The following is a 20,050-nucleotide window of genomic DNA, read 5'->3' on the forward strand; positions in this document are numbered from 1 at the left end:
TGGGGCTGGCCTCCAGCGACGTGTCGCTCCCTGTGGCCTGCGGGGCGACAGGGGGAGGTGGGCGCCCTCCCCCAGCCTTGCCCACGTGTGCGGGCAGCCCCTCCGCCCGCTCGGGAAGCCCCCGGGACGCCCCTGCCTAGCCCCTCTGCTGCACGGAGCTTCTGGGGCCCGAACCCGGTGCCCTGGCCAGCCGGCTGTGCCGCCCCACCCCTACTCAGGTCCTCCGGGGACACCAGTCTCCCTTGTCAGACCCTTTGGGCCCCGGAGGCTCGGTCTAGCAAAGCCCTGGCCTCCTGTTGACCTGGCGCCCAGCCCTCCACCTCTTCCTCAGGCTCAGGAAGGCCTGCAGCCCCTGCCTGCCCTGTCGGGGTGGCCTCCGGAGATAGGCTGGTACTTCTGTGAGGACAGGCCCTGGCCTGAGGCCGCACCTGGGCACAGGGTGGGGAAGTGTACCTGCTGGCCCAGCCCTTACCCGGGCGTGTGCCGCACACAGTCACAGTCACTGCATGAATGAATGGCGGCAGGAGTCCTCCAGCCCACCACCACCCCACCCCGCAGCACTGTGGGGGCTAGGGGCTCCTCTCCCCACCCACAGGACAGAGTTCCCAGGTCTGCAATGGGCCACTGTGTGTTTGGGGGTGTTGGGGGCTGTGGCCCCAGCCAGTCCACTAACCCAAGGGACCCTCAGGAAGAGACCTCCCCCTCCCAGACCTGCCCCTCCACCTCTGTTTCTACTAAGCGAGCCCCTCCCCTTCCTAAGCCCCAGCATCCCTGCACCCCACAGAGCCTCCACAACCCCTCAAGCTAGAGCCCATAAACCCTCTTTGAGGGACTCCCCAACGTCTGGGCCCCCACCCTCTGCTGTCAGTAGGTGCCCAAGACCTGCTGCTGCCTGTCTCTGGTGGCATGGCCCCCCCTCACTCCTGAGCATCACTGCCCCCAACTTCCCCCAGCTCCTGCACTGTCACCCTAGTGTCTGGTCAGGCCTTCCCCCTCCCAGTCCTTGAATGACAGGGACTGCTAAGACTCAGATGCCCCCCAACAGGACCGCTCTGGAGGTGCCCATACCTGCCGAAGGAGGGTACAGTTGACACTTGGCGACCGCAGGGACGCCCAGGAGCCCTGCAGGGCAATCTTGGGGAGGGCCCCAGCGATGGTGCCCTTCTCCTGCCCTTTCTGGCTGGCAGACACCGCAGGGTGGAAGAACTCAGCTGGCATGGGCAGGAGCGGACTGGAGTCTTCCGGGGAGAAGGGGCGCGGGGGCACTGCCGGGGAGGGAGAAGACAGAGCTGGCGAGCAGGTGTGGGCTGTGGGCAAGCCCTCGGAGGGTCTCGGGGTGACATGACACATGAGCTGTGAGACCATGAGCAAGTCCCCCTCAGAGCCTCGGTTTCCCCATCATGAGAGCCAGAAATACTGAGCCGACGCGTATCCCTCTAGGGTGGGTGCTGGCTTTGGAGCCAACAGACCCCCGCTGCAGTGCAGACCCTGCAGTTTCCCACTCTGTAGAGGGACAAATGCCCGCCCCCATGGTGCACAGAATGAGCCACAACTGCAGGCTCCTGGCCAGGCACCCAGTGAGTGCCATTAGGATTAGTCGCCACTCGGCCCCTGTACTCCAGGACAGAGCCAGAGGGGCTCCCAGTGCCGGGTCAGGGTGGGCAGGGCAGGCAGAGCTCTCCTGTCGGGCTGGCTCTGCTGGGGAGGCAGGGGCGAGGGGGGGTCAGGAGTCGGGGCTGTGGCCGGTCCCAGGGTGCCAGGTGTAGCCTCCGCCCTGGCCCTCAGGATGAGGACAGGATAAAGGATGTGTCCAACGACTGAGCACCCGATGGGACCCCGGTGCTATATATATACTGTATCGTTGCTTAAGGAGAGTGCAGATAAACAGCTCTCACAGGGGTCGGGTACAGACCGTCAGAATAGCTCTGGGTCAGACCCTGTGCCCCAGATTTTGTTCAGGAAGTCTGGGGTCTTGGCCCCTCAGCCAGTGTCCAGCTGAGAGGTGATCAGCTTTAAGGAGGGGCCTTGGAGAAGGTAGCCCACCCCTAGGTCCTGGAGGTGCCCGACATAGACATCCCCGGGGAGCAGCTGGGGTGGGCTCTCTTCTTCTGGGCTCATCTGTCTGTCCCCCTCCCCCGTCAGTGCTGGGAAATCAGATTCCTGTCACCGTCTGAGAGGATGCGGCAAAGGTAAGCCCGAGTGGACAGGACAGTTCAGTCCCCTGCCCCAGGATGTTGGGGCTGGGACCAAGGAGAGATGTGAAGACCTTTCACGGAAGGAATGTTAAAGACGCCAGGCTTCCTGGTGATCAACATCACCTTGTGTGAGGGTGTGTGAGACAAATGCCTCTCAAATTCAGCTCGAAGAAAACACCTCGGATTTTAGCAGCTTTCTCTCTGCCTGATGAGAGCTATGTGTCAAACCTCTTTCTCTTTTCATCACAGCTCCTGGGAAACTCAGCAGAACGCTTCTCTTAGTCCAGGCTTTTATTAAAACCATCTCATCTCTTTGTGTTAATTGGCTCCTGAACTTTAATATTTTTTACTTTTTATTTCATGAGAGAGAACTAGAGAGAGAGAGAGGGTGATAATACCCTCAACAGGGTCTTAGAAGGATCTTATACCATGATTTCCTTCTGCCATCCTTTCCAGTCAGTCAGGATCATGGAGCATGTGCCGAGCATGTACAGACCAACTGGGGGACTGAACCCACAGACTTCCACATGGAAGCAGCGTATTGCCTTGCCACTGAGCCAGCCCTGACTCCTGATCTTTTATCGTTGTTGCGTCAGGCCTGAGAGCCTCTCTCTTATCAGAGATCCACCTGGTTCTTTCTGGATGCAAGACAGTACTCTGGGCAAAAGCGCTAAGGGGAACGCTGGACGGCTCATCCTGACGCTGACCGAGACCAAGGAGGCGCCAGCTGGCGGCCCCGCCCCTCACCTTGGCCGCTCTCACTCTTCAGCCAGGACCGGACGGGGTGGAATGGGATCGTCTCCATCTCATGTAGAAAGTTCTCTGGGCCCGACGGGACAGCCGTGTTGGGCAAGGGAAAGAAGCATTCACCCAGGTCCCCGACTCGCACGGGTTCAGGCGGGTCTGGCTCACCCTGCAGGGAAAGGGAGCCAGGAGGCTGAGGCCTCCATCCTGCTGTGTCCCTGCTGCCAGCCTCTCGCTCGGGCTGCCCTCACGGCCTGTGATGCCCTTCCTCCTGCCACCTACGAGCACCAGGGGAAAGGGCCCCACCTCCATGAAGACTTCTTGACTGTCCCATCAGTGGTATCCCTGGCCACTCCCCTCTTGACTCTGACTTCCTTGAGAGCTGGGGAGGGCTGTCCCTATCTCTGTAACCAAGCGCCTGGTGCAGCCCCCGCCCAGGACAATGAAGACCTCAGCAGACAGGCCAAGTGGGCCCCGGAGACTCCCGCAAGCATGCCCTTGTGCAGGCCCTTCCTTTTCTGTTTTCTAGGTTTTTTATTTTGCTATGAGGCACATGCACTTGCTGGAGAGAGACAGACAGAAACAGAGAAGGAAAGTGAGAAAGCACCCCCCGAGGAGGAGAGCCACATGAGATCCAAGGGGCTGGTCAGGGAGGGGCCTGAGGAGCCACAGAGGGGATGGGAAGGTCTGCTCCCCCACCCCAACCTGCCCCAAGCTGAAGACAGTCCTGGGGGAGTAGAGGTGCCAAGCACAGGCTGCCCTGGGTCTAGGGGACAGATGCTCTCAAAAAAAAATTAAGTGTATTTATTTATTCTAAGAGAGAGAGCATCCCCAGCGGGGGCCACAGTCCACCTCCAGCCTTGCTAGCCCTGGCTTATGGGCACGCACGCGCTTGCTGTGCTCAAGGAGGTCTCTGGACTTGAACCAGGAACATTCTTTTTTTTCTCCCCAAGTTTACTACAGGGTGTATACACTCGCTGGCGACACAGAGAAAGAGAGAGAAATCACCCTCTGGGGGGAATGACCACACTGCCATCCCTTCTCCAGTCCCCCATCGAGATTTTGGGCACACAGAGCACCTGGTGGGCCAGGTCCGGGACTCAAACCGCACCGTGGGCTGTGTTGGATCCAGCTGCCTTAACCTCCACGCTACCTGCTGGCCCGGAACTGGGAACCTGCGATGGGGGACTTCCTCGTGGAACGTCGTGTTACTGCTGTGCCACTGAGTGGTCCCCAGAGGCTCTCTGTGAGCAGGGCCACTGAGTCCCCGCCTCAGGTTAGGTCTCCCTCTCCTCCCCACCCACAGCTCCCCCACCACCCCCTCCCCCAACCCCAGCCAGACAGGACCACCTTGGCCTCAGGGCCATCAGCCTGGGTCAGATCTCTCCTGAGCCTGCAGGATCCACCAGGGGTCCTTCCTGCCCTCCAGGCCTCTCCACTGACCCCCTGGGAGACAGACGGTGGGGACCAGCCCTGGCTGGCTTCCCTGCTCTGTCATTGCCAGCCATAGATGTGGGTGTGTCACTTCACTGCTCAGAGTGACCACACTGTCCTGGTTCCCAGAGCTGTGGGCAGACAGGCTGAACTGCAGTAGAGCACCTGGCATAGAGAAAGGCCTCCTGCCTCTCCCCTGTGTCTTCAACCCACAGCCCCCCTCGAGGGTGGCCAGCCATGGACAGCCCTCCCAGAATGGCTTGCGAATACCCGACGCATTGGAGGGAACTGGATGCAGTGGTTGAAACCCTGAGTAGGCTTGTCACAGTGACTTCAGGTAAATGCAGCCTCTCTGGCCTGCACTCCACTACCCAGCAGGAAAGGCGGGCCTGCACAGAACGGGACCAGTTAAGCAGCGGGCGGGGAGCTACTGGGTCCTGGTTGTGTGGCCGAGGACAGGCTGTGAGGACAGGTCAGGAGCCAGGGACCCACTGGGGCTGCTCACCTTGCTGTCTTTGGGGCCAGGTGGGCAGGCCGTGGGGTCCTCGAGGCTCAGGTCGTCTCCGAGCAAGATGGACGAGGACCTGTCTGAGTTCAGGGAGAAGGCCTCGGTCTCAGCCAGCTGCACCTGCAGGAGAAGGCGGGCCCTGGGTCACCCCTGGGGCCGGGAGGGCGCCAGGCCTGGCCGAGTGCTCTGCACCAGGCCTGATCTTCGGAAAAGACAGGGAGGTGCAAGAGCCCCGCCTGGGTGACACAATGGTGACACAGTGGCCACCTCTGATGGAAGCCAGCTCCACCTTGCTGCTAGGGCCAGGAGGCAGGCATGTGACCATGACCATGAATGCCAAGCTGTCTGCTTGCCCTCAGATCACGTGCCTGTCCAGGCAGGGATCCTCTGTGGCCCATGCAGAACCCCAACATGGCATGTCACAGGGTCAGAGACCCTGGGAATCTGCAGTCACCAGACCTCCAGCTCCTCAGGATCTGATGGCCACCTGGCACTGGGGGCTGCGACAGCCTGGAGAGAGCTCAGGAGCCCACACTACCGGGGAGAGGGACAGCCTGAGCCGGTGCCAGAGGTGGACCGGCCTGGAACCTCCCCGCGGCTGGAGGCTGGGGTCAGGGCGGGGATGCCTGCAGGAGGCTCAGGGTGTTTCCCTCCCGCTCTCCATCTCATCAGGCTCCTGGGCACGTGTGTGCATAGCACATTGTTTCAAGCCTCTGGGCTGGGACGCATGCCCCGGGCAGTCCCATGGGCGCCAGGAATCTGCAGCACTGAATGGCTACACCATGGCCTGGCCCCAGGCTCAGGGCCTATGCTAGGATGATGGCCCCAGAGGAACAGGCCAGGATGATCCCATCCATCGCAGGAAGGACAAACTGCACCGGAAGCCGCTCAGGGCTTGCTGTTTGGCACCAACAGCCTTCTCTGAGCACCCACTGTGCACGGCAGTGCCCGGGCTCATGGTTCCCGCAGTCACCACAGGCCTGCACCTGAGACAGACGAGCAGCCCAGGCCAGCGGAGACCACCTGCCGTGGCCAAGGGCCAGCAGCAAGGCACCAGGCCAGCGGCCCTTACCTCCTGCTTGTCGTCATGGTGACACTTGTCGCAGCCGGCAGGGGAGGAGTAGTGGTGGAAGATGGAGCCGGACAGGTTGTCGATGATGGTCAGCTCCCCGTCCAAGGAGTCCTTGATGATTAAAGAGACGCTGTCCAGCCACAGGTTCTCCTAGGCGGACGGGGACGGGGTGGCGACAGGCGGGATTATCGGCTAGATCCTGTCTCTGCACCCACGGCATGGGACCAACCCCCTCGTCACAAGGTCACCCCTGCTATGGCGCTGAACGGGGCGAGGGGGACAGAGGCCCCACTGCCCCGGCCCTTCCAGCCCTGTGAGGCCCTCCCTGGCGCCCCTGGGCCCTGCCCACCTGGGCTGGAGAGTAGCAGCGCCGGCTGGGGCCCCGGGAGAGCTGGCGGGCGGGCGCGGGCCAGGGCTGGGGCCCAGCGTGTGCGCCATCTCCAGCTCCAGCTCGGCGTCCATCTCGGCGTCCTCCTGCGCCTCCTTGTTGCTGTCGTCCAGGTGCTTCATGAGCACGGCCACCACCACGTTGATGAGCACGAACTGCGCCGTGAGCACGAAGCTGACGAAGTACAGCGGCGACACGAACTGCAGGCTGCTCAGACAGCTGCGCTCGTCGTGGGTGCAGTCCCGCAGCGTGTCCTGCAGGCGGGAGGGTGAGGGCCGGCGCCACCCCGCCTGCCCCGGCCGCCCCCACCTCACGGCAGAGGCACTGGAGAGACTCCGGGAGGTGGCAGAGCTGGGATTCACAGCCCACTGTGGCCCGACTGCCCCGGGTCCCTCTGGCTCCTGGCGGCTCCTGCCTGGGCTCCGACAAGACTCCAGCTGGCCTGGCCCTTGGCTCGCTCGGCCCCTCACTCCTGCACGGCTGTGGGAACCAGCCCCCCACTCTGACCCGGCCAGCTCAGTCCCAACCCGAGGAAGCTGAGGAAGCCTGCACCCTGTTGCTTCTCCTGCCACCCAGCTGGCCACCCCACTGCCAGGGCCATCTTAACCACGCTGGCCTGTCAGTGGGGAGGCCTCTCCCTGGCAGTCCAGGCTGGGCAATGGGCCAGGACCAGGACACCTCTGCGGGACTTGGTTGGTGCAGCTGGCCCTGCCTGTCCTCGCCAGTCCTGGGCAGGGTCCTGTTCCCTGGTTCCCAGGGCAGGCCTGGGGAGGCTTGGAGCAGCTGTGGACACCATCCTGCCTGGGCCTCTGCGTCATCTTGGAGTGCCACGGGGTCCCTGGCAGATCCTTCCACTGTTCTGGACCCCCTGCACTCTGTGGTGGCAGCGGGAGCGGGGAGCCCTGAGCGGCAGGACCGGCACCGCATCTCCCTCCTCCGCTGCCCTCCCGCCCGTACATTACCTTTCTGATCCCATTCCAGTAAAAAAAAAGAAGAGCGTGAGGAAGGCCATGCCGAAGTTCTCGAAGGTGGCGTGCCGGCTCATGCCCTCGCACGGGTTCTCATCATCGCAGACTGGGGGATGGGAGGACGGCCCTGCACCCTGGCTGCATGGCTCCCCGCCTCCTCCCAGAATCCCCACGCCAGGAGAGGGCTGCCCTCTGCCCCCACCCGGCCTCTGCCCCTGCTGGGCAGCCTTGGCTCAGGATGGGCACCAGGGTGGAGGGTAGGGTTCTCTGGGAGCACAAGGGTTGGGGGGCTTTGGGATGCAGCACACAGGCCTGGTGTGTGCAAAGGGACCCGGCCGCCATCTCTCCCACACCAAGGAAGTGTGTGCTAAGGGCCTCCCGCGGGCCCTGCTGCTGGGCACCTCCTAGGACCAAGCCTGTCCCGCCCCAGCCTGCTTCGGGTGCTCACCCAGCTTCCCGAAGAGCTCTACTCCCAGCGCGGCGTAGATGAAGAAGAGCAGCATGAAGAGCAAGCCCAGGTTGCCCACCTGCGGGAGAGCAGGGGCTGGGCATGCCTGGGGAGGGTGGGGGACAGGCCTGGGGAGTGGAAGTGGGGACCCCACGCCTAGAGAGGGCTGAAGTGGGGGGCCCATTCCTGGGGAAGGCGAGGTGAAGGGGTCTAGGCCTAAGGAGCACAAGGTTGAAGAGCCCGAGCCTGGGGAAGGTAGAGGTGGACCCCCAGGACTAGGAAGGGTAGGGGTGGGTGGAGGCCCAGGCCTAGGGAGCCCAGGGAGGATAGGGGAGGGGGCCCAGGCCTGGGGAGGGTAGGAGTGGAGGGCCCAGGCCCGGGGAGGGTAGGGGCAGGGGGCTCAGGCCTGAGAGTGGGTGAGATGGGGCACCCAGCCTCCACACAGGCCAGCCAGGTGGCCAGAGCAGCTGTAGCAAGTTCGCAGCTGGGTCTAGGCCCGGCACCTCCTGGAGGGCAGGAGGCTCCGGCTCACCTCACAGAATCGTCAAAGGCCTGTGAAGCCTGGACCATGAGTTGCCCTGCCTCAAACACGTCACGCTCCCCACAGTGGTTCTACTCCAGCCCTCGGATGACATGGGACACAGGAAGGTGTAGGCACCTGCCCAGAGTCACACAGCCAGTAGGCAGAAAGATGGGGTCTAATCCTAGCAGGTGCCCCAGGGCCTACGCCCTGATTGCTGTCCTACATGCCTGTGTGGTTAGTCAGGTCCCGTGGATTGATGAGAGAGGGAAGGAAGGAAGGCTCAGCACTAATGCCACCTCCTCCATGAAACCCCCTGGATTCATCCAGGCAGACTGCAATGGAATCTGATGAAACAAATATAACTGGTACGTCCCTGTCACTGTCCCCTCTGGTCCTCAAGAACAGGACGCAGCAGGATGAAGTTGGATTTGACTGCACAGGCCTGCACGGGTCTGGTCACAGACAGAGCGAACACCAGAATCGTGCAGGCCTATGGGCCCCAGAGGCCTCCTGCAGTCCTAGCCACCCGCATCCCACAGCTCCTACGGGAGAAAACGTCCCAGATTCCAAACCCAGTTCAAGCCTACAGAGGTGCCTCGGACTCGTGCTGCAGGACGAGGCTCACGCACGTTCCGGCCCTGGAAATGAAATACCTCTCAGCACCCTCTGCGGGCCTGCACGAAGGGAATCAGACGTTCGTGTGAGTGGCTGGGAAGAAAGCCCGCCCACCCGCTCCGGGGGGCTTCCTCCCCATCATTCCGTACTGATAGCAGTGGGCTAGTGACCCACGTCCCATTCAGTCACGAAGCAAGCCCTTACCGAGCGCCTACGAGGCAAAGGGAGGCCCGGAGAGCGAGGGGGACGAACACGAAGCCCGGGGAGCTCAGCCCCAACCCTAAGCAGGCTCAGAGCTGGCGGCAATCCCCACCCAGGGTCACCCTCCCTACCTCCTCAGCCCACGCCTGCTGCCTCAGAGCCCACGGCGGCCTCCTCTCCTGCTTCCCTGCCTGCCTCTCCCTCCAACCCATTCTCCTCGGTCGTCAGGGTGACCTTCGAAATGGCAGCTCTGCTCCAGACCTCCCTTGCCCAGAGCCCTCCGGGGGATAAGCCCAAGCTGGCTGCCTGGCACTGAGGGCTGCTGGTACCTCTCCCAACCTTGTCTTCCAACTCAGTTCCAGCCACATGGGAAGTGTCTTCGCCTATTCTGTTCCCCTCCCTCAAAGCTGAATGCATGGGCCACCTCTTCTCAGAAGCCCCCCCCCCCCCGCCCCGTCTACTCCTTCTGTGTGGGGCAGAGCCTGGTGGGAAGGGTCCGAAGTTTCATTTCATAGCATTTTACATAGAGCCGAGGACAGGCCCGATGTCCATGTGACAGCGTGGGTGTCAGCTAGAGTTGAAGGGGTAAGGCCACCCCTCACGGCCACATGGTCCTAGCACAGGCCTCTCTGGAATGCCGCCATCTCTGTAATTACTATCCCTGGCCTTCTACCTGAGGCCGGGACTCAGCATCGCGTGTGCCCTGTGCCAGCTCCGCACTGGCTTAGGCAGCACAGGAGGTCAGGGTCAGAGGTGGGGGCAAGGAGGCCAGGCGGCTGGCACACACCGTGTCTCACCCATCCTGGTCCTCAGCAGCTCTTACACAGCATTGCCTATGAACTGGGTCCTGTCAAGTGCTCTGGAAGCCGGAACTATCCGACACCCCAGGGCAGCCCTTGGAAACAAGCATGGTCATCACACCCATTTCACAGTCAGGGAGACGGAGGCACAGGGATTTTAAGTGACATGACCAGAGCGACGCCTCAAGTCGAGGCTCCATCCACTTCCAGTCTGCAATGAACATGTGCTGAATGAACACCCTGACTTTCCATCCAGATATGATGAGCGCCATGCTACTTTCTCTTTGTAACTAGCCTGCTAGGAAACTCACTGACATCCTTAACCAGGTTTCTCAGAGAATCCATTTTGCTTTCACCTTCCCTGGGCGATTAATTGTTGGTCCTAATTCTTTGTGTGCTACATCTGTGCCTAGAGTTCCTTAAACTAAATGAATCACAGTGAATAAATGGAAGCTCACCTCAAAACCCCAGAAGCGGAGGAAGGGAGCCTCCAGCAGTCAGGACTATGGAGGAGGGAAGGGTGGGGATAACAGAATTCTTGGGAGGAGAAAACCATCCGCTCTGTGGCCCTGATCATATCTCCCCTTAGAGGGATTCCCCTGACTTCTCTGGGCTCCCCACCAGGTCAGGTCTCATGCTGCCCCTCCTGGGATACCACATGGGATACCGCTGCACCTGCACTGCCACCTCCTTCTGCCAAGTCCCCCTTTGAGGTCTGAGCTCATGGGACCCCCTCCTGGATTTCCCCAGGAGTGCCTGCACGTTCCTCCTCTATGGATCACATTGCAGACCCCGCCTCCATAGCCCTGAAGCATTTGTCTGCCCCCAGCAGCCTCGGGGCTCCCAGGCCATTATGTGGGTCCTTGATGCCTGTACAGGGCCAGATACGGAGCAGGCACCCGTGACCCCTCAAGCCAGGCAGCGAGCGGCTTCACTCATCTCTCACAGCCCCTGGCTCCAACTGCTTCTCCAGAGATGGGATTCTGCCCTGGCTCTGAGCAGGTCTGGGGAGAAGGGAAGTGGGGGCTGTGTCCCCCAAGCCCAGCTTGATGCCAATGACACCAGGCAGGGCTCCCAAAGGAGCAGTTCTTACCTGGGGCAAAGCCTGCACCACCGTGTCCAGCAGGGCCCGCATCCCCGTGGCCATCTTCAACAGCTTCAGCACTGCGGGCGAGACCCAGCCCCGCCCACTCAGCCAGGCCATGGGGTGAGTGTGTGCATATGGGTGTGCATGTCTATTTGTGCATGTGTGCCCAGATGTGTCAACTCAGAGGACAGAGGTGGAGGAAGCAAGAGTCCAGCTCTCAGATGCCACACAAGAAGTGGTGCAGCTGCAGGAGACGAGTGTGCACAAAGGCAGGTGAACACGAGGTGTGCATGTCGGTGTACAACAGTCCAAGAGGACCAGGGGGCGTGTGCGGGATGCGAGGGACATAAAGTATGTGAATGAGCACGTGGTTCACTGTAACAACGCAAATGTGGCCAGTGCCGTCCACATCTCCTTCCCCTGGCACTGAAGAGGACACTGGCGTCCCAGGCTGTTTCTGCACACCCTTCCCCATTTCAGAATCTGGTGACAATGGGTGGGAGACAGGGATGAGAGCAAGAGGCCCCGGGGCTAGCAATGAGCCAGGAGCATTTGTTTCTTTTTGCTTTTGTTTTGGAGACACAGTCTTGCTGTTGCCCAGACTAGCCCTGAACTCACAATTCTCCTTCCTCAGCCTCCGGAGTAGTGGATTATGGGCACACGCCACTGTGCCGAGGTTTGTGAAAGAAGTGTAGGAACAACCTTGCGGTGAGAAGGGGCTTCTGGGAGAAGAAGGGGGAGTTTAAGAAGCACTGAGGGCTGCGGGTCTCAGTCACAGTGTTTGGGGAGTGCCACAGCCACTGGGGTTATTCTGTAGCTCCCCAGTGCACTGGGTTCCTGCCATCGCGACCTGAGACCACAGGGTGTGCACACATGTGTGCTGTGCGAAGTTGTCTCGGGACGAAGGCAGGTGGGTGTGGGAGTCAGGCGACTGTGTGTCAGCTGTGTGGCTCCTCTGGGCTCCTGGTCTCTGCTCAGCAGGGAGCCCATCATACCATGCACCCCCCCCACTCCACTCCTGTCTTTTCTGGGGCAATGGGGAGTGCCATCCCCACCCTGCCCTCACCCCGGGCGATGCGCAGGACCCGCATGATGCGGATGATGGTGGGGTTGATGGGCAGCGCCGCATTGATCTCGATCTCCTCCAACGTGATGCCCATGACTGACAGCAGCACAATGGCCAGGTCCAACTGGTTCCACCTGCTCAGCAGCGGGAGGGCAGCAGCCGGTCAGAAGGAGCCCTCTGGCTTAGGCACACCTTAGCTGAGGGAGGCTCCCAGGTCTTCATCCTCCTGTTGTGGCCCACTGGGCTATATGGCCACCCTCCCTACCACCCCCTCCAAATACCACTGGGTCTGCCTCCAGTAGCCTCTGCTCTCCAGGTAAGGCTTGACTGGCTAAATAAGTGTCCATGTCCTGCTGCAGGAGAGGAGGCCTGGACTATGGCTTCTAGATCTAAATCTTGACCGCCTGCTCCTTTGGGCTGATTAATCAACCTCTCTGAGCTTCTCCTGTTCCTTCTGAAAAGGAAGATTAACATAAGACAGACCTGCTTTGATTATGGGTATGGAGTACCTGGTAAAATGCCCTGTACCCACTGAATGAGACCTCATCACTTGTTACAGAGCTATAGGCAGCACCCAAGGTCCCTTGCTATCACTTCCCAGATGCTTACTTATTCTGCTTTTATGGATATTCAGGCTTCTCCAGCGGTCAAGACCACTTCCCCATCCTGATGACCACCCTATGCTACCATAGCCCAGCCACTCACCGATCCTTGAAGAAGCGCCTCAGGCCAAATGCCACCAGTTTCAGCACAGCCTCCAGCACAAAGACAGTGGTGAACAAGTAGTTGCAGTACTTAAGAGCTGTCTCTAGGGACTACAGGGAGCAAAGAAAGTGTGATTCAGGCCTTGTGACCTGCCTACCCAACCACCCTCAAGTCAGAAAAGTCAGAAAGTCTCTCTCTCTCTCTCTCTTTTTTTTTTTTTTTTAGTTTTGCTGTAGGGTACATATGCTTGCTAGAGAGAGAGAAAAAAAGTGAGAAATCACCCTATCCTGGGGGGATGGCCAAACTGCAATCCTTTTTCCATTCTCCTCTCAAGATTTTGGGTGTATGTACACAAACGCCTGGTGTGTTTATCAAACTGCTGGGTCTGGGACTCCAATTGCATAGTTGGCCATGTGAGATCCAGCTGCCTTAACCTCCATGTCACCTGCCTGGCCCAAAAATCTGTCTTTTAGGTGGCTAATTTAACCCATTCATATTTAGTGAAATGATGTATGTATTTACTTTATTCTGCATGTAATACTCATTTGTACTTTTTTTTTTCTTTTCCTTATCTTCCTTATTTCTTCTGGTTTGGTCCAATGGCTCCTTTTTGGAGGCAGTATGAGGTAGTGGTTAAGGACTCCTAAACCAGACTACTTAGAATTGAATCCTGGCTTATAATTTATTCCCTATTCACTGTGTGACCTTGGGCAAATATTTCACCTCTCTTTGATTTTATTTTTCAGTCTATATATTGGGAAAAGTAATGGTACCTACTTCAAAAAGTTGTTGTGGAAATTAAATGAACTTATAGTTCATTGCTGAGCCCAGAATAAATACTTGGGCAAATGTGAGCTATTACTATTCTATATCTTTTCACTAATTTAGAAGTAGAATTATTGTTTCATTCAGTCAATGGTTGCCTGTCTTTTTCTTTCATTCATAATATTCCTCTTCTATCATTTGAAATAAGCTATTAATTCTACACCTGGAAGCTCTGCTTCCCTCATCCTTCCTTTCAATTCCATGAGGTTAAGATTCTGAGAATGCCCTAGCCCCTCACACACACCTCTCCTCACATACTTTATCTGCAATAAGATGGGAACTGGTTGCCCTCTCCCACCTCCAATCTGACCACAATTCCTGCTACTTGGAATGCCCTCCCCTGAGTCTCCATATGCTCGGCTAGTAGCAGAGACTACATGGTAGGCTTTGAATAACTTCCAGTCCTGGCTTTCGTATCTATGGCTAAGTAATTGGGAGGGTATCTGAGTCTCAGTTTCTTCATCTATAAAATTGGACAAAGCTCCTCCCCACCTTAGAGTTGCTGTGAGGACTAAAGAGTTTACATGTGAGTGTGCCTTCCAAGGAGTCCATATTCAACACATCACAACCATTGTTACTCAGATTCAAGGCTCGGCCCAGACACTGCCTCCTCCACCCACCAGGAACAAGTACTCTTCCCCTCTGACCTTTCCCTTTCCCATACCTACTCTACCAGGCTGTGAGCTTCCTGAGGGCAGGGCTGCCCCAGCACAGGGCTCAGCACAGAGGGGTTGCTCAGATCCTACAAACTGCTAGCCCTCTGCCTCACCCTGTCCCTGAAGTGGGGTCCTGCTAAGACCCCATTCTCACCATGTGACCGGCCTGGGAGGCAGGCCAGGGCTCACCGTGGGCTGATTGTAGTGCTCCAGGGACATGGTGACCACGTTGAGGCAGATGATAAAGGTGATGAAGATGTCCAGGTAGTGGCTGGTGCACATGGAGTGGATGAGCAGCCGGGTGGGACAGTAGGTAGCATAGTAGGGCAGCCGCTGGGCCTCTGCAGAGGAGTGTGGGGGTGGCACAGATCACAGAGGGTCGGGGCCCAGGGAAAAGGAACTGAACACAAGGGAGAGAGGAGGGAGTGGAGGGAGGAAGCCGGGGAATGCGGGTCCACCCCAGGCCCTGGAATCAGAGTTAGGTCTGTTCCATCTTGCCAGGGCACCAAGAGGGAATGGTAATATGTGGGGGAGGTTGGTGGAGAGGGCAGAACACTGGTGCACCCCATCTACCCTAAATGTGCCCATAGCAGGGCTTCAGTTCTGCTGAGGATACAGCAAGGGAATCATGGCCCAGGGCCAGGTGGCCAGGCTCTGCCTTTGCCCGATGCCTGGACTGAACCACCTGGAACCTCCCTCAGGCGGGCAGACACTGACGAGGTCCCAGTCATCTGGACAGGCAGACGCTGGGAGGAGAGACTGGGCTGGGCACAGGGGCTGAATCCTCCATTCCCTGTCGGCTCCAAAGGCCCAGGAGTCTAGGATTGTGCCAGACTTGGGTCCCGGCACTGGGTCAGCAACAGTGTGCAGAGGGGGCTTAGGGTCAGGTGCCCCCATGCCCTCCACCATCACTCACTCACTAGGGTGCGGTGCCCCCATGCCCTCCGCCGTCACCCACTCACTAGGATGGGGCGCCCCCATGCCCTCCAACATCACTCACTCACTAGAATGGGGTGCCCCCATGCCCTCCGCCATCACCCACTCACTAGGATGGGGCGCCCCCATGCCCTCTGCCGTCACCCACTCACTAAGGTGGGGCACCCCCATGCCCTCTGCCGTCACCCACTCACTCCGGCGCTTCTTCTCCAGGCGCCGCAGACGCTTCTCCTCACGCCGCCGCGCCTCCTCGGCCTCCTGGTGCTGCCGGCACTTGTGGAAGTTCTCCACCACGACGCCCACAAACATGTTGAGGACGAAGAAGCTGACGATGAGCAGGAAGGAGATGAAGTACAGCAGCATCCAGGGGTTGTGGTTGGTCACGGGCTGCAGGGGAGCCAGACGGTGCTGAGGAGGCTGGTGGGGCACTGTGGGGCCGCGGGCAGGCACTTGACCGTGCTGAGCCTCAGCAGCGTGAGAGCACTCACAGAGCCTGCTGCCAAGGTGCTGTGAGGGCTGAACGAGGTGCAGGCAGGCAGTGCCCTCCCTGGGCCTGGCACAAAGGGAGCCCTCTTTCCTTCCCTGGCCCAGCTGTGTCTCCTGGACACCTATCTGGCTGCTGCTTCTCATTCACCTAGCCATGACTCACCCATCCACCTACTTAAGCACCCATCCACCTCCCATCCCACCCATGTATTTATTCATCCACCCACCCACTCATCCATCCATCCACCACCCACTGCCCAATCATCATCCATTGATCCATCCATTCATCCACCTACCTGTCCATCAGTTCACCTATCCACCTGTCCATCTGTCCAGTCATCCATCCGTCCAACCACCCACTTTCTTATCCAAACATCCACCACCTACTCATCTGCCTATTCATGTACCCACCAACCAATCATCCATTAATTCATCCATTCACCAGTTCACCCCCTTACCCGTCCATCAACCCATCCATCCATCATCCACCCACCTGCCCATCCATCCATCCATCCACTTTTCCATCCATCTACTTAGCTACCCATCACCTACTCATCCACTTATCCACCCATCCACACCCACTGACCAGCCATCACCCATTAATCCATCCATCCATTCACCTGACCATCCATCCATCCACCCACTTTTCCACCCATCTACTTAGCTATCCACCACCTACTCATGCACTTATCCATCCATCCATCCATCCATCCATCCATCCATCCATCCATCCATCTACCCACCCATCCATCCTAGCCACCCATCCATCTAGTCATTCATCCATCCTTCCACTCATTCATCCCCTTATCCATCCATCATTCATCTGCCCATTCATCTGTCCATCCATCCACCCAACCCCACTTACCCATCCATGCAAGCACTCATGGGCCATGTGGAAAGAACAGACAAGCCTCGAAGTGTCCTCACTCTCATGCCTCTATCCTGCACCTCTACTTTAAGACTTATCAGGGGAGTCCCTTGAAACCAAGATCTAGAGATCACTTACAGGCCTGGGGGTTACCACAGCCCCAACTTCTCTGCTGAATGGGCCCTTACCTGACCTAGAGAATCTCCCCGCTCCCCCTCCTAACAACCCCCTCAGTCTGGACCCAATCAGCCCTGGCCAGCCTGTCTTGCCCAAAGTCCCTACCTGGCCCTGGAAGAGTCTTAGAGCCCAAGTTCAGGCCTCCTCTCAGGCTCGGTCTCCCTCCTGACCCTCCCATCTGTCCTTATGTGGCAGCCCACAGGAGGGGCCCACAAACCTGACAGCAGGAGATGCTGCTCTTGTTCTAACCCCTTCGCTGGCTCCCTGTGCCCCAGAATAAATCCTGCCCCCAGCCATGGCCTCACTGACTGTGCAGTCCTGCCTCCCCCGCCAACCTCCGGCCACTCTCCTCACTTTCTGCTCCTGGCCCCACTCATGACTCCTTGGACATATCGCTCTCTCACTGCAGGCCTGCACTCACGTCCCCCTGCTAGCTGGCTCGGCCCTCCCCTGCACTTGGTTCTCCACCCATTGAGCTCCATCCAGGCAGGAGCGAGCAGGAATCCTTCTCCTGTACAGCAGGGGTTTGCAGAAGCAAATGGAACAGTGATCAAACTACCCAAGGAGGCCTTGAGGTGAATCCCAAGGCCAGGGTGTGAGGTGCCGGCTGTGGCTGACAGCAGGAAGACACTGGGGCCGCGGGTCTCTCTGGCACCAGTTTCAGACCACTGGGTCCCAAAGACATCATGTCCCTCCCCGAGTCAGGCCTGGCCTGGGCCCAGATATGCCCACCTGCTGGTCCACAGCGACGGCATCCAGCCCGTTGTACATGATGTTCACCCAGCCGTCCTTGGAGGCCAGGACAAAGAGGGACATCAGGGCCTGGGAGACACAGGGAGGGGACAGTGCAGAGGTGAGAGGTGCAGGCAGCTCTGGCAGCCTCTGCTCCCTCCTCAGTCTACATTCTTCCACCTTGGGGAGCCAGAGGAGCAGAGGCCTTCCCTGCGAGGCAGACCTGTGCCTCCACCGATAAGCCTGTCTGAGGACCTACTATGCACTGGCCCCTCCCTCTCTCATGTTCAGAGAGGGCTTCCCCGGCCAGGGAGGTACATGGAGCCCCTACACCCGAGGGCCTGCCATCACCACCCCGATGATGGATGAGGACACTGCAGCACAGCGTCTGGAACTTCCACTTCCCTGAGGTTACAGCTGACAAGTGCTTCCCATCCCAGGGGTCGAAGGCATGGGCCATGCTGTGACTTCCACATGGCCCTGCATGCTGGGAATACCCCTTGGGACCCCAGGGGAGCCAGCCTGGCCTCAAGTCTATGTGGAGGGAAAAGGGCTGGATGCTCCAGCGGGGCAGAGATGGTGAACTGCCCAGGAGACCGCTCACAAAAGCCCCCTGCTTCCCCTGGCTTCCTGTGCCCTTTCATCCCCACTGATTTACCCACCACAGAGCTGACAAAAACGACAACACACTGAAGAATGTGGGGGCTGGGGCCCACTGTCTTGGTTCCTGACTGCCAGCCCTGGACACTCACTGCTTCTCCAAGGTTCCCCTGCCAGGTGGTATGTAGGGGATGTCCCTGGTCAGGTGGGGTGACAGCTTCACTGGGATCTGCTGGAAGCTACACAGTTGGGGGACCTGGCTCCTGCTCCCTCTCTATGTGGCCCTGGGACAAGGCACCCCTCTCTGGACCTGTGTGGTCACTTGAGAGGGCCCTTGGGGAGCAGGGGCAGCTCTGCAGGAAGGCTCTTTGGAGGCAGCTGACCGAGGGCTCTCACCGGACACTGCCGGATGAAGCAAGCCTGGCCAAGGGCAAAGTGGAACCAGGCAGGGGCCTGCTTGCTGGCCAGAGTGGACAGCGGAGAGGCGAAGTGATGACGAAGAGGAGGGGTGATGGTGGAGAGGTGGGGTGATGGCAGAGAGGAGGGCGACAGCAGAGAAAGCCGGCCCCGAGCTGAGGATGAGGAAACTGAGGTGCAGAGAGCCCCACGTCCAGTGAGGGCAGTGCTGGGATTCATGCCCGGGTGCAGTTGACTCTGAACTCCTGCCAGTGTCCGCTGGGTGAGAGCGGGGCCTTGTTTCCTGAAGCACCCACTAAGCACCAGGCATTTGTGGGGCACGGCACATGGGACCACTTGGCCTCTGACCACCTGCGAGATGCATGCGGGCCCCCACCCCCTCCTGCATACAAGCGAGCAAGGCTTGAGGAGAAGTCACGGGTCAGTCTGGCAGTGCAGCGATGCCAGGGCCATGGCATGAAGAGCTGCTGCCCCTCCTGCAGGGCGGGGCAGGCGGGCAGGCAGGCAGCACCCACCTGGCCCAGGTTGTCGAAGTTGTACTTGTGGTGGACCCAGCGATAGTTGGCAGCCACGCAGTCGGAGCGGTTGGTGATGTTGCGGGTGTCCACGCCCAGGCAGTGGTAGAACTTGCCCTTGAAGAGCTACAGGAAGGGGGTGAGGTCAGTGCTCCCAGGGTGGGGGACGAAGTCCTGCCCCTCAGATTACACATACCCATCTGCCGGGTGCTCAGCCACTTGGGCTCAGGCAGGGAGCCCAGCCATGCTGCTCCCAGGACCGCTCAGGTCAGCTCGCTCCAGGGCAGGGGTGAGCAGGAGTGTGAGTCTCTCCCCTGCCCAGCCTGGGCGCCCTCACCTGCACCCCCAGGATGCCAAAGATGATGAAGAAGGCACAGCAGATGAGGACAATGTTGCCAATGGGCTTGAGAGAGGAGATGAGGGTCTCCACCACCAGCTTCAGGCCAGGCGCCCGGCTGATGACGCTGCAGGCAAGGACCAGGATAGCATGAGCCAGCGGCCAGGCCTGGAGATGGCCCAGGCTCAGCCCAGAGTCACCAGGGCCCAGCCCTCTGGGACATAGGACAGCCTCGGGGGATTAGAGACAGAGGCCAGGCACCTCGGGCTTCAGCCAGGACTCACCACTTCCAGTCCCCTTGAGGTCCCTGCCATGCAGTGGCCTAGCGACCAATACTCAGAGAGGGCACAGAACCACCCGGGGACACCAGGGAATGGCCCGCATCACGGATGATGCCCCTTTAGCACTGTCTTTCTGCATCCCCCAGAGCAGGGCCACCGAGCCAGGCAGTTGTTAGGGAGGACTGAACCGGCAGACCCCAGTGGCTTCCCTGGACAGCGCAGCGATACTCTCATCCACTAAAAAGGGGTCCTCACCGCAGGGGGCGGAGGGTGCGCAGGAGCCGTAGGACCCGGAGGACCCCCAGGATCTTGGCTCCCCCAGCAGAGGCCACCGACACCACGATGTCGATGATGGACACGAAAACGAGGAAGCCGTCCAGCACGTTCCAGCTGCTGCGCAAATACGCCTGCTCACCGAAGTATAGGCCCAGCGAGACCACCTGGGGGGAGGGGAGGGGGCAGTGGG

At 59.4% G+C, this 20,050-nt stretch overlaps 1 protein-coding gene across 1 annotated transcript in view; it reads right to left on the reverse strand.

Moving 5' to 3' along the window:
* CACNA1I (calcium voltage-gated channel subunit alpha1 I) overlaps window positions 1-20,050 on the reverse strand; it is a 120,813-nt gene that overhangs the window by 13,730 nt on the left and 87,033 nt on the right. The window contains 19 exon segments of the mRNA XM_014588682.2: window positions 7-37; window positions 1,069-1,265; window positions 2,943-3,108; window positions 4,879-5,001; window positions 5,954-6,103; window positions 6,303-6,328; window positions 6,331-6,595; window positions 7,304-7,326; window positions 7,329-7,415; window positions 7,758-7,836; window positions 10,990-11,060; window positions 12,050-12,183; window positions 12,755-12,864; window positions 14,425-14,576; window positions 15,366-15,558; window positions 17,435-17,524; window positions 18,967-19,092; window positions 19,304-19,430; window positions 19,840-20,024. Coding sequence (XP_014444168.2) covers window positions 7-37; window positions 1,069-1,265; window positions 2,943-3,108; window positions 4,879-5,001; window positions 5,954-6,103; window positions 6,303-6,328; window positions 6,331-6,595; window positions 7,304-7,326; window positions 7,329-7,415; window positions 7,758-7,836; window positions 10,990-11,060; window positions 12,050-12,183; window positions 12,755-12,864; window positions 14,425-14,576; window positions 15,366-15,558; window positions 17,435-17,524; window positions 18,967-19,092; window positions 19,304-19,430; window positions 19,840-20,024 — 2,335 coding nt within the window.

The sequence above is a fragment of the Tupaia chinensis genome, unplaced genomic scaffold (genome assembly GCF_000334495.1).
Source record: "Tupaia chinensis unplaced genomic scaffold, TupChi_1.0 Scaffold000294_5, whole genome shotgun sequence".
NCBI classification, from domain to species: Eukaryota; Metazoa; Chordata; class Mammalia; order Scandentia; family Tupaiidae; genus Tupaia; species Tupaia belangeri.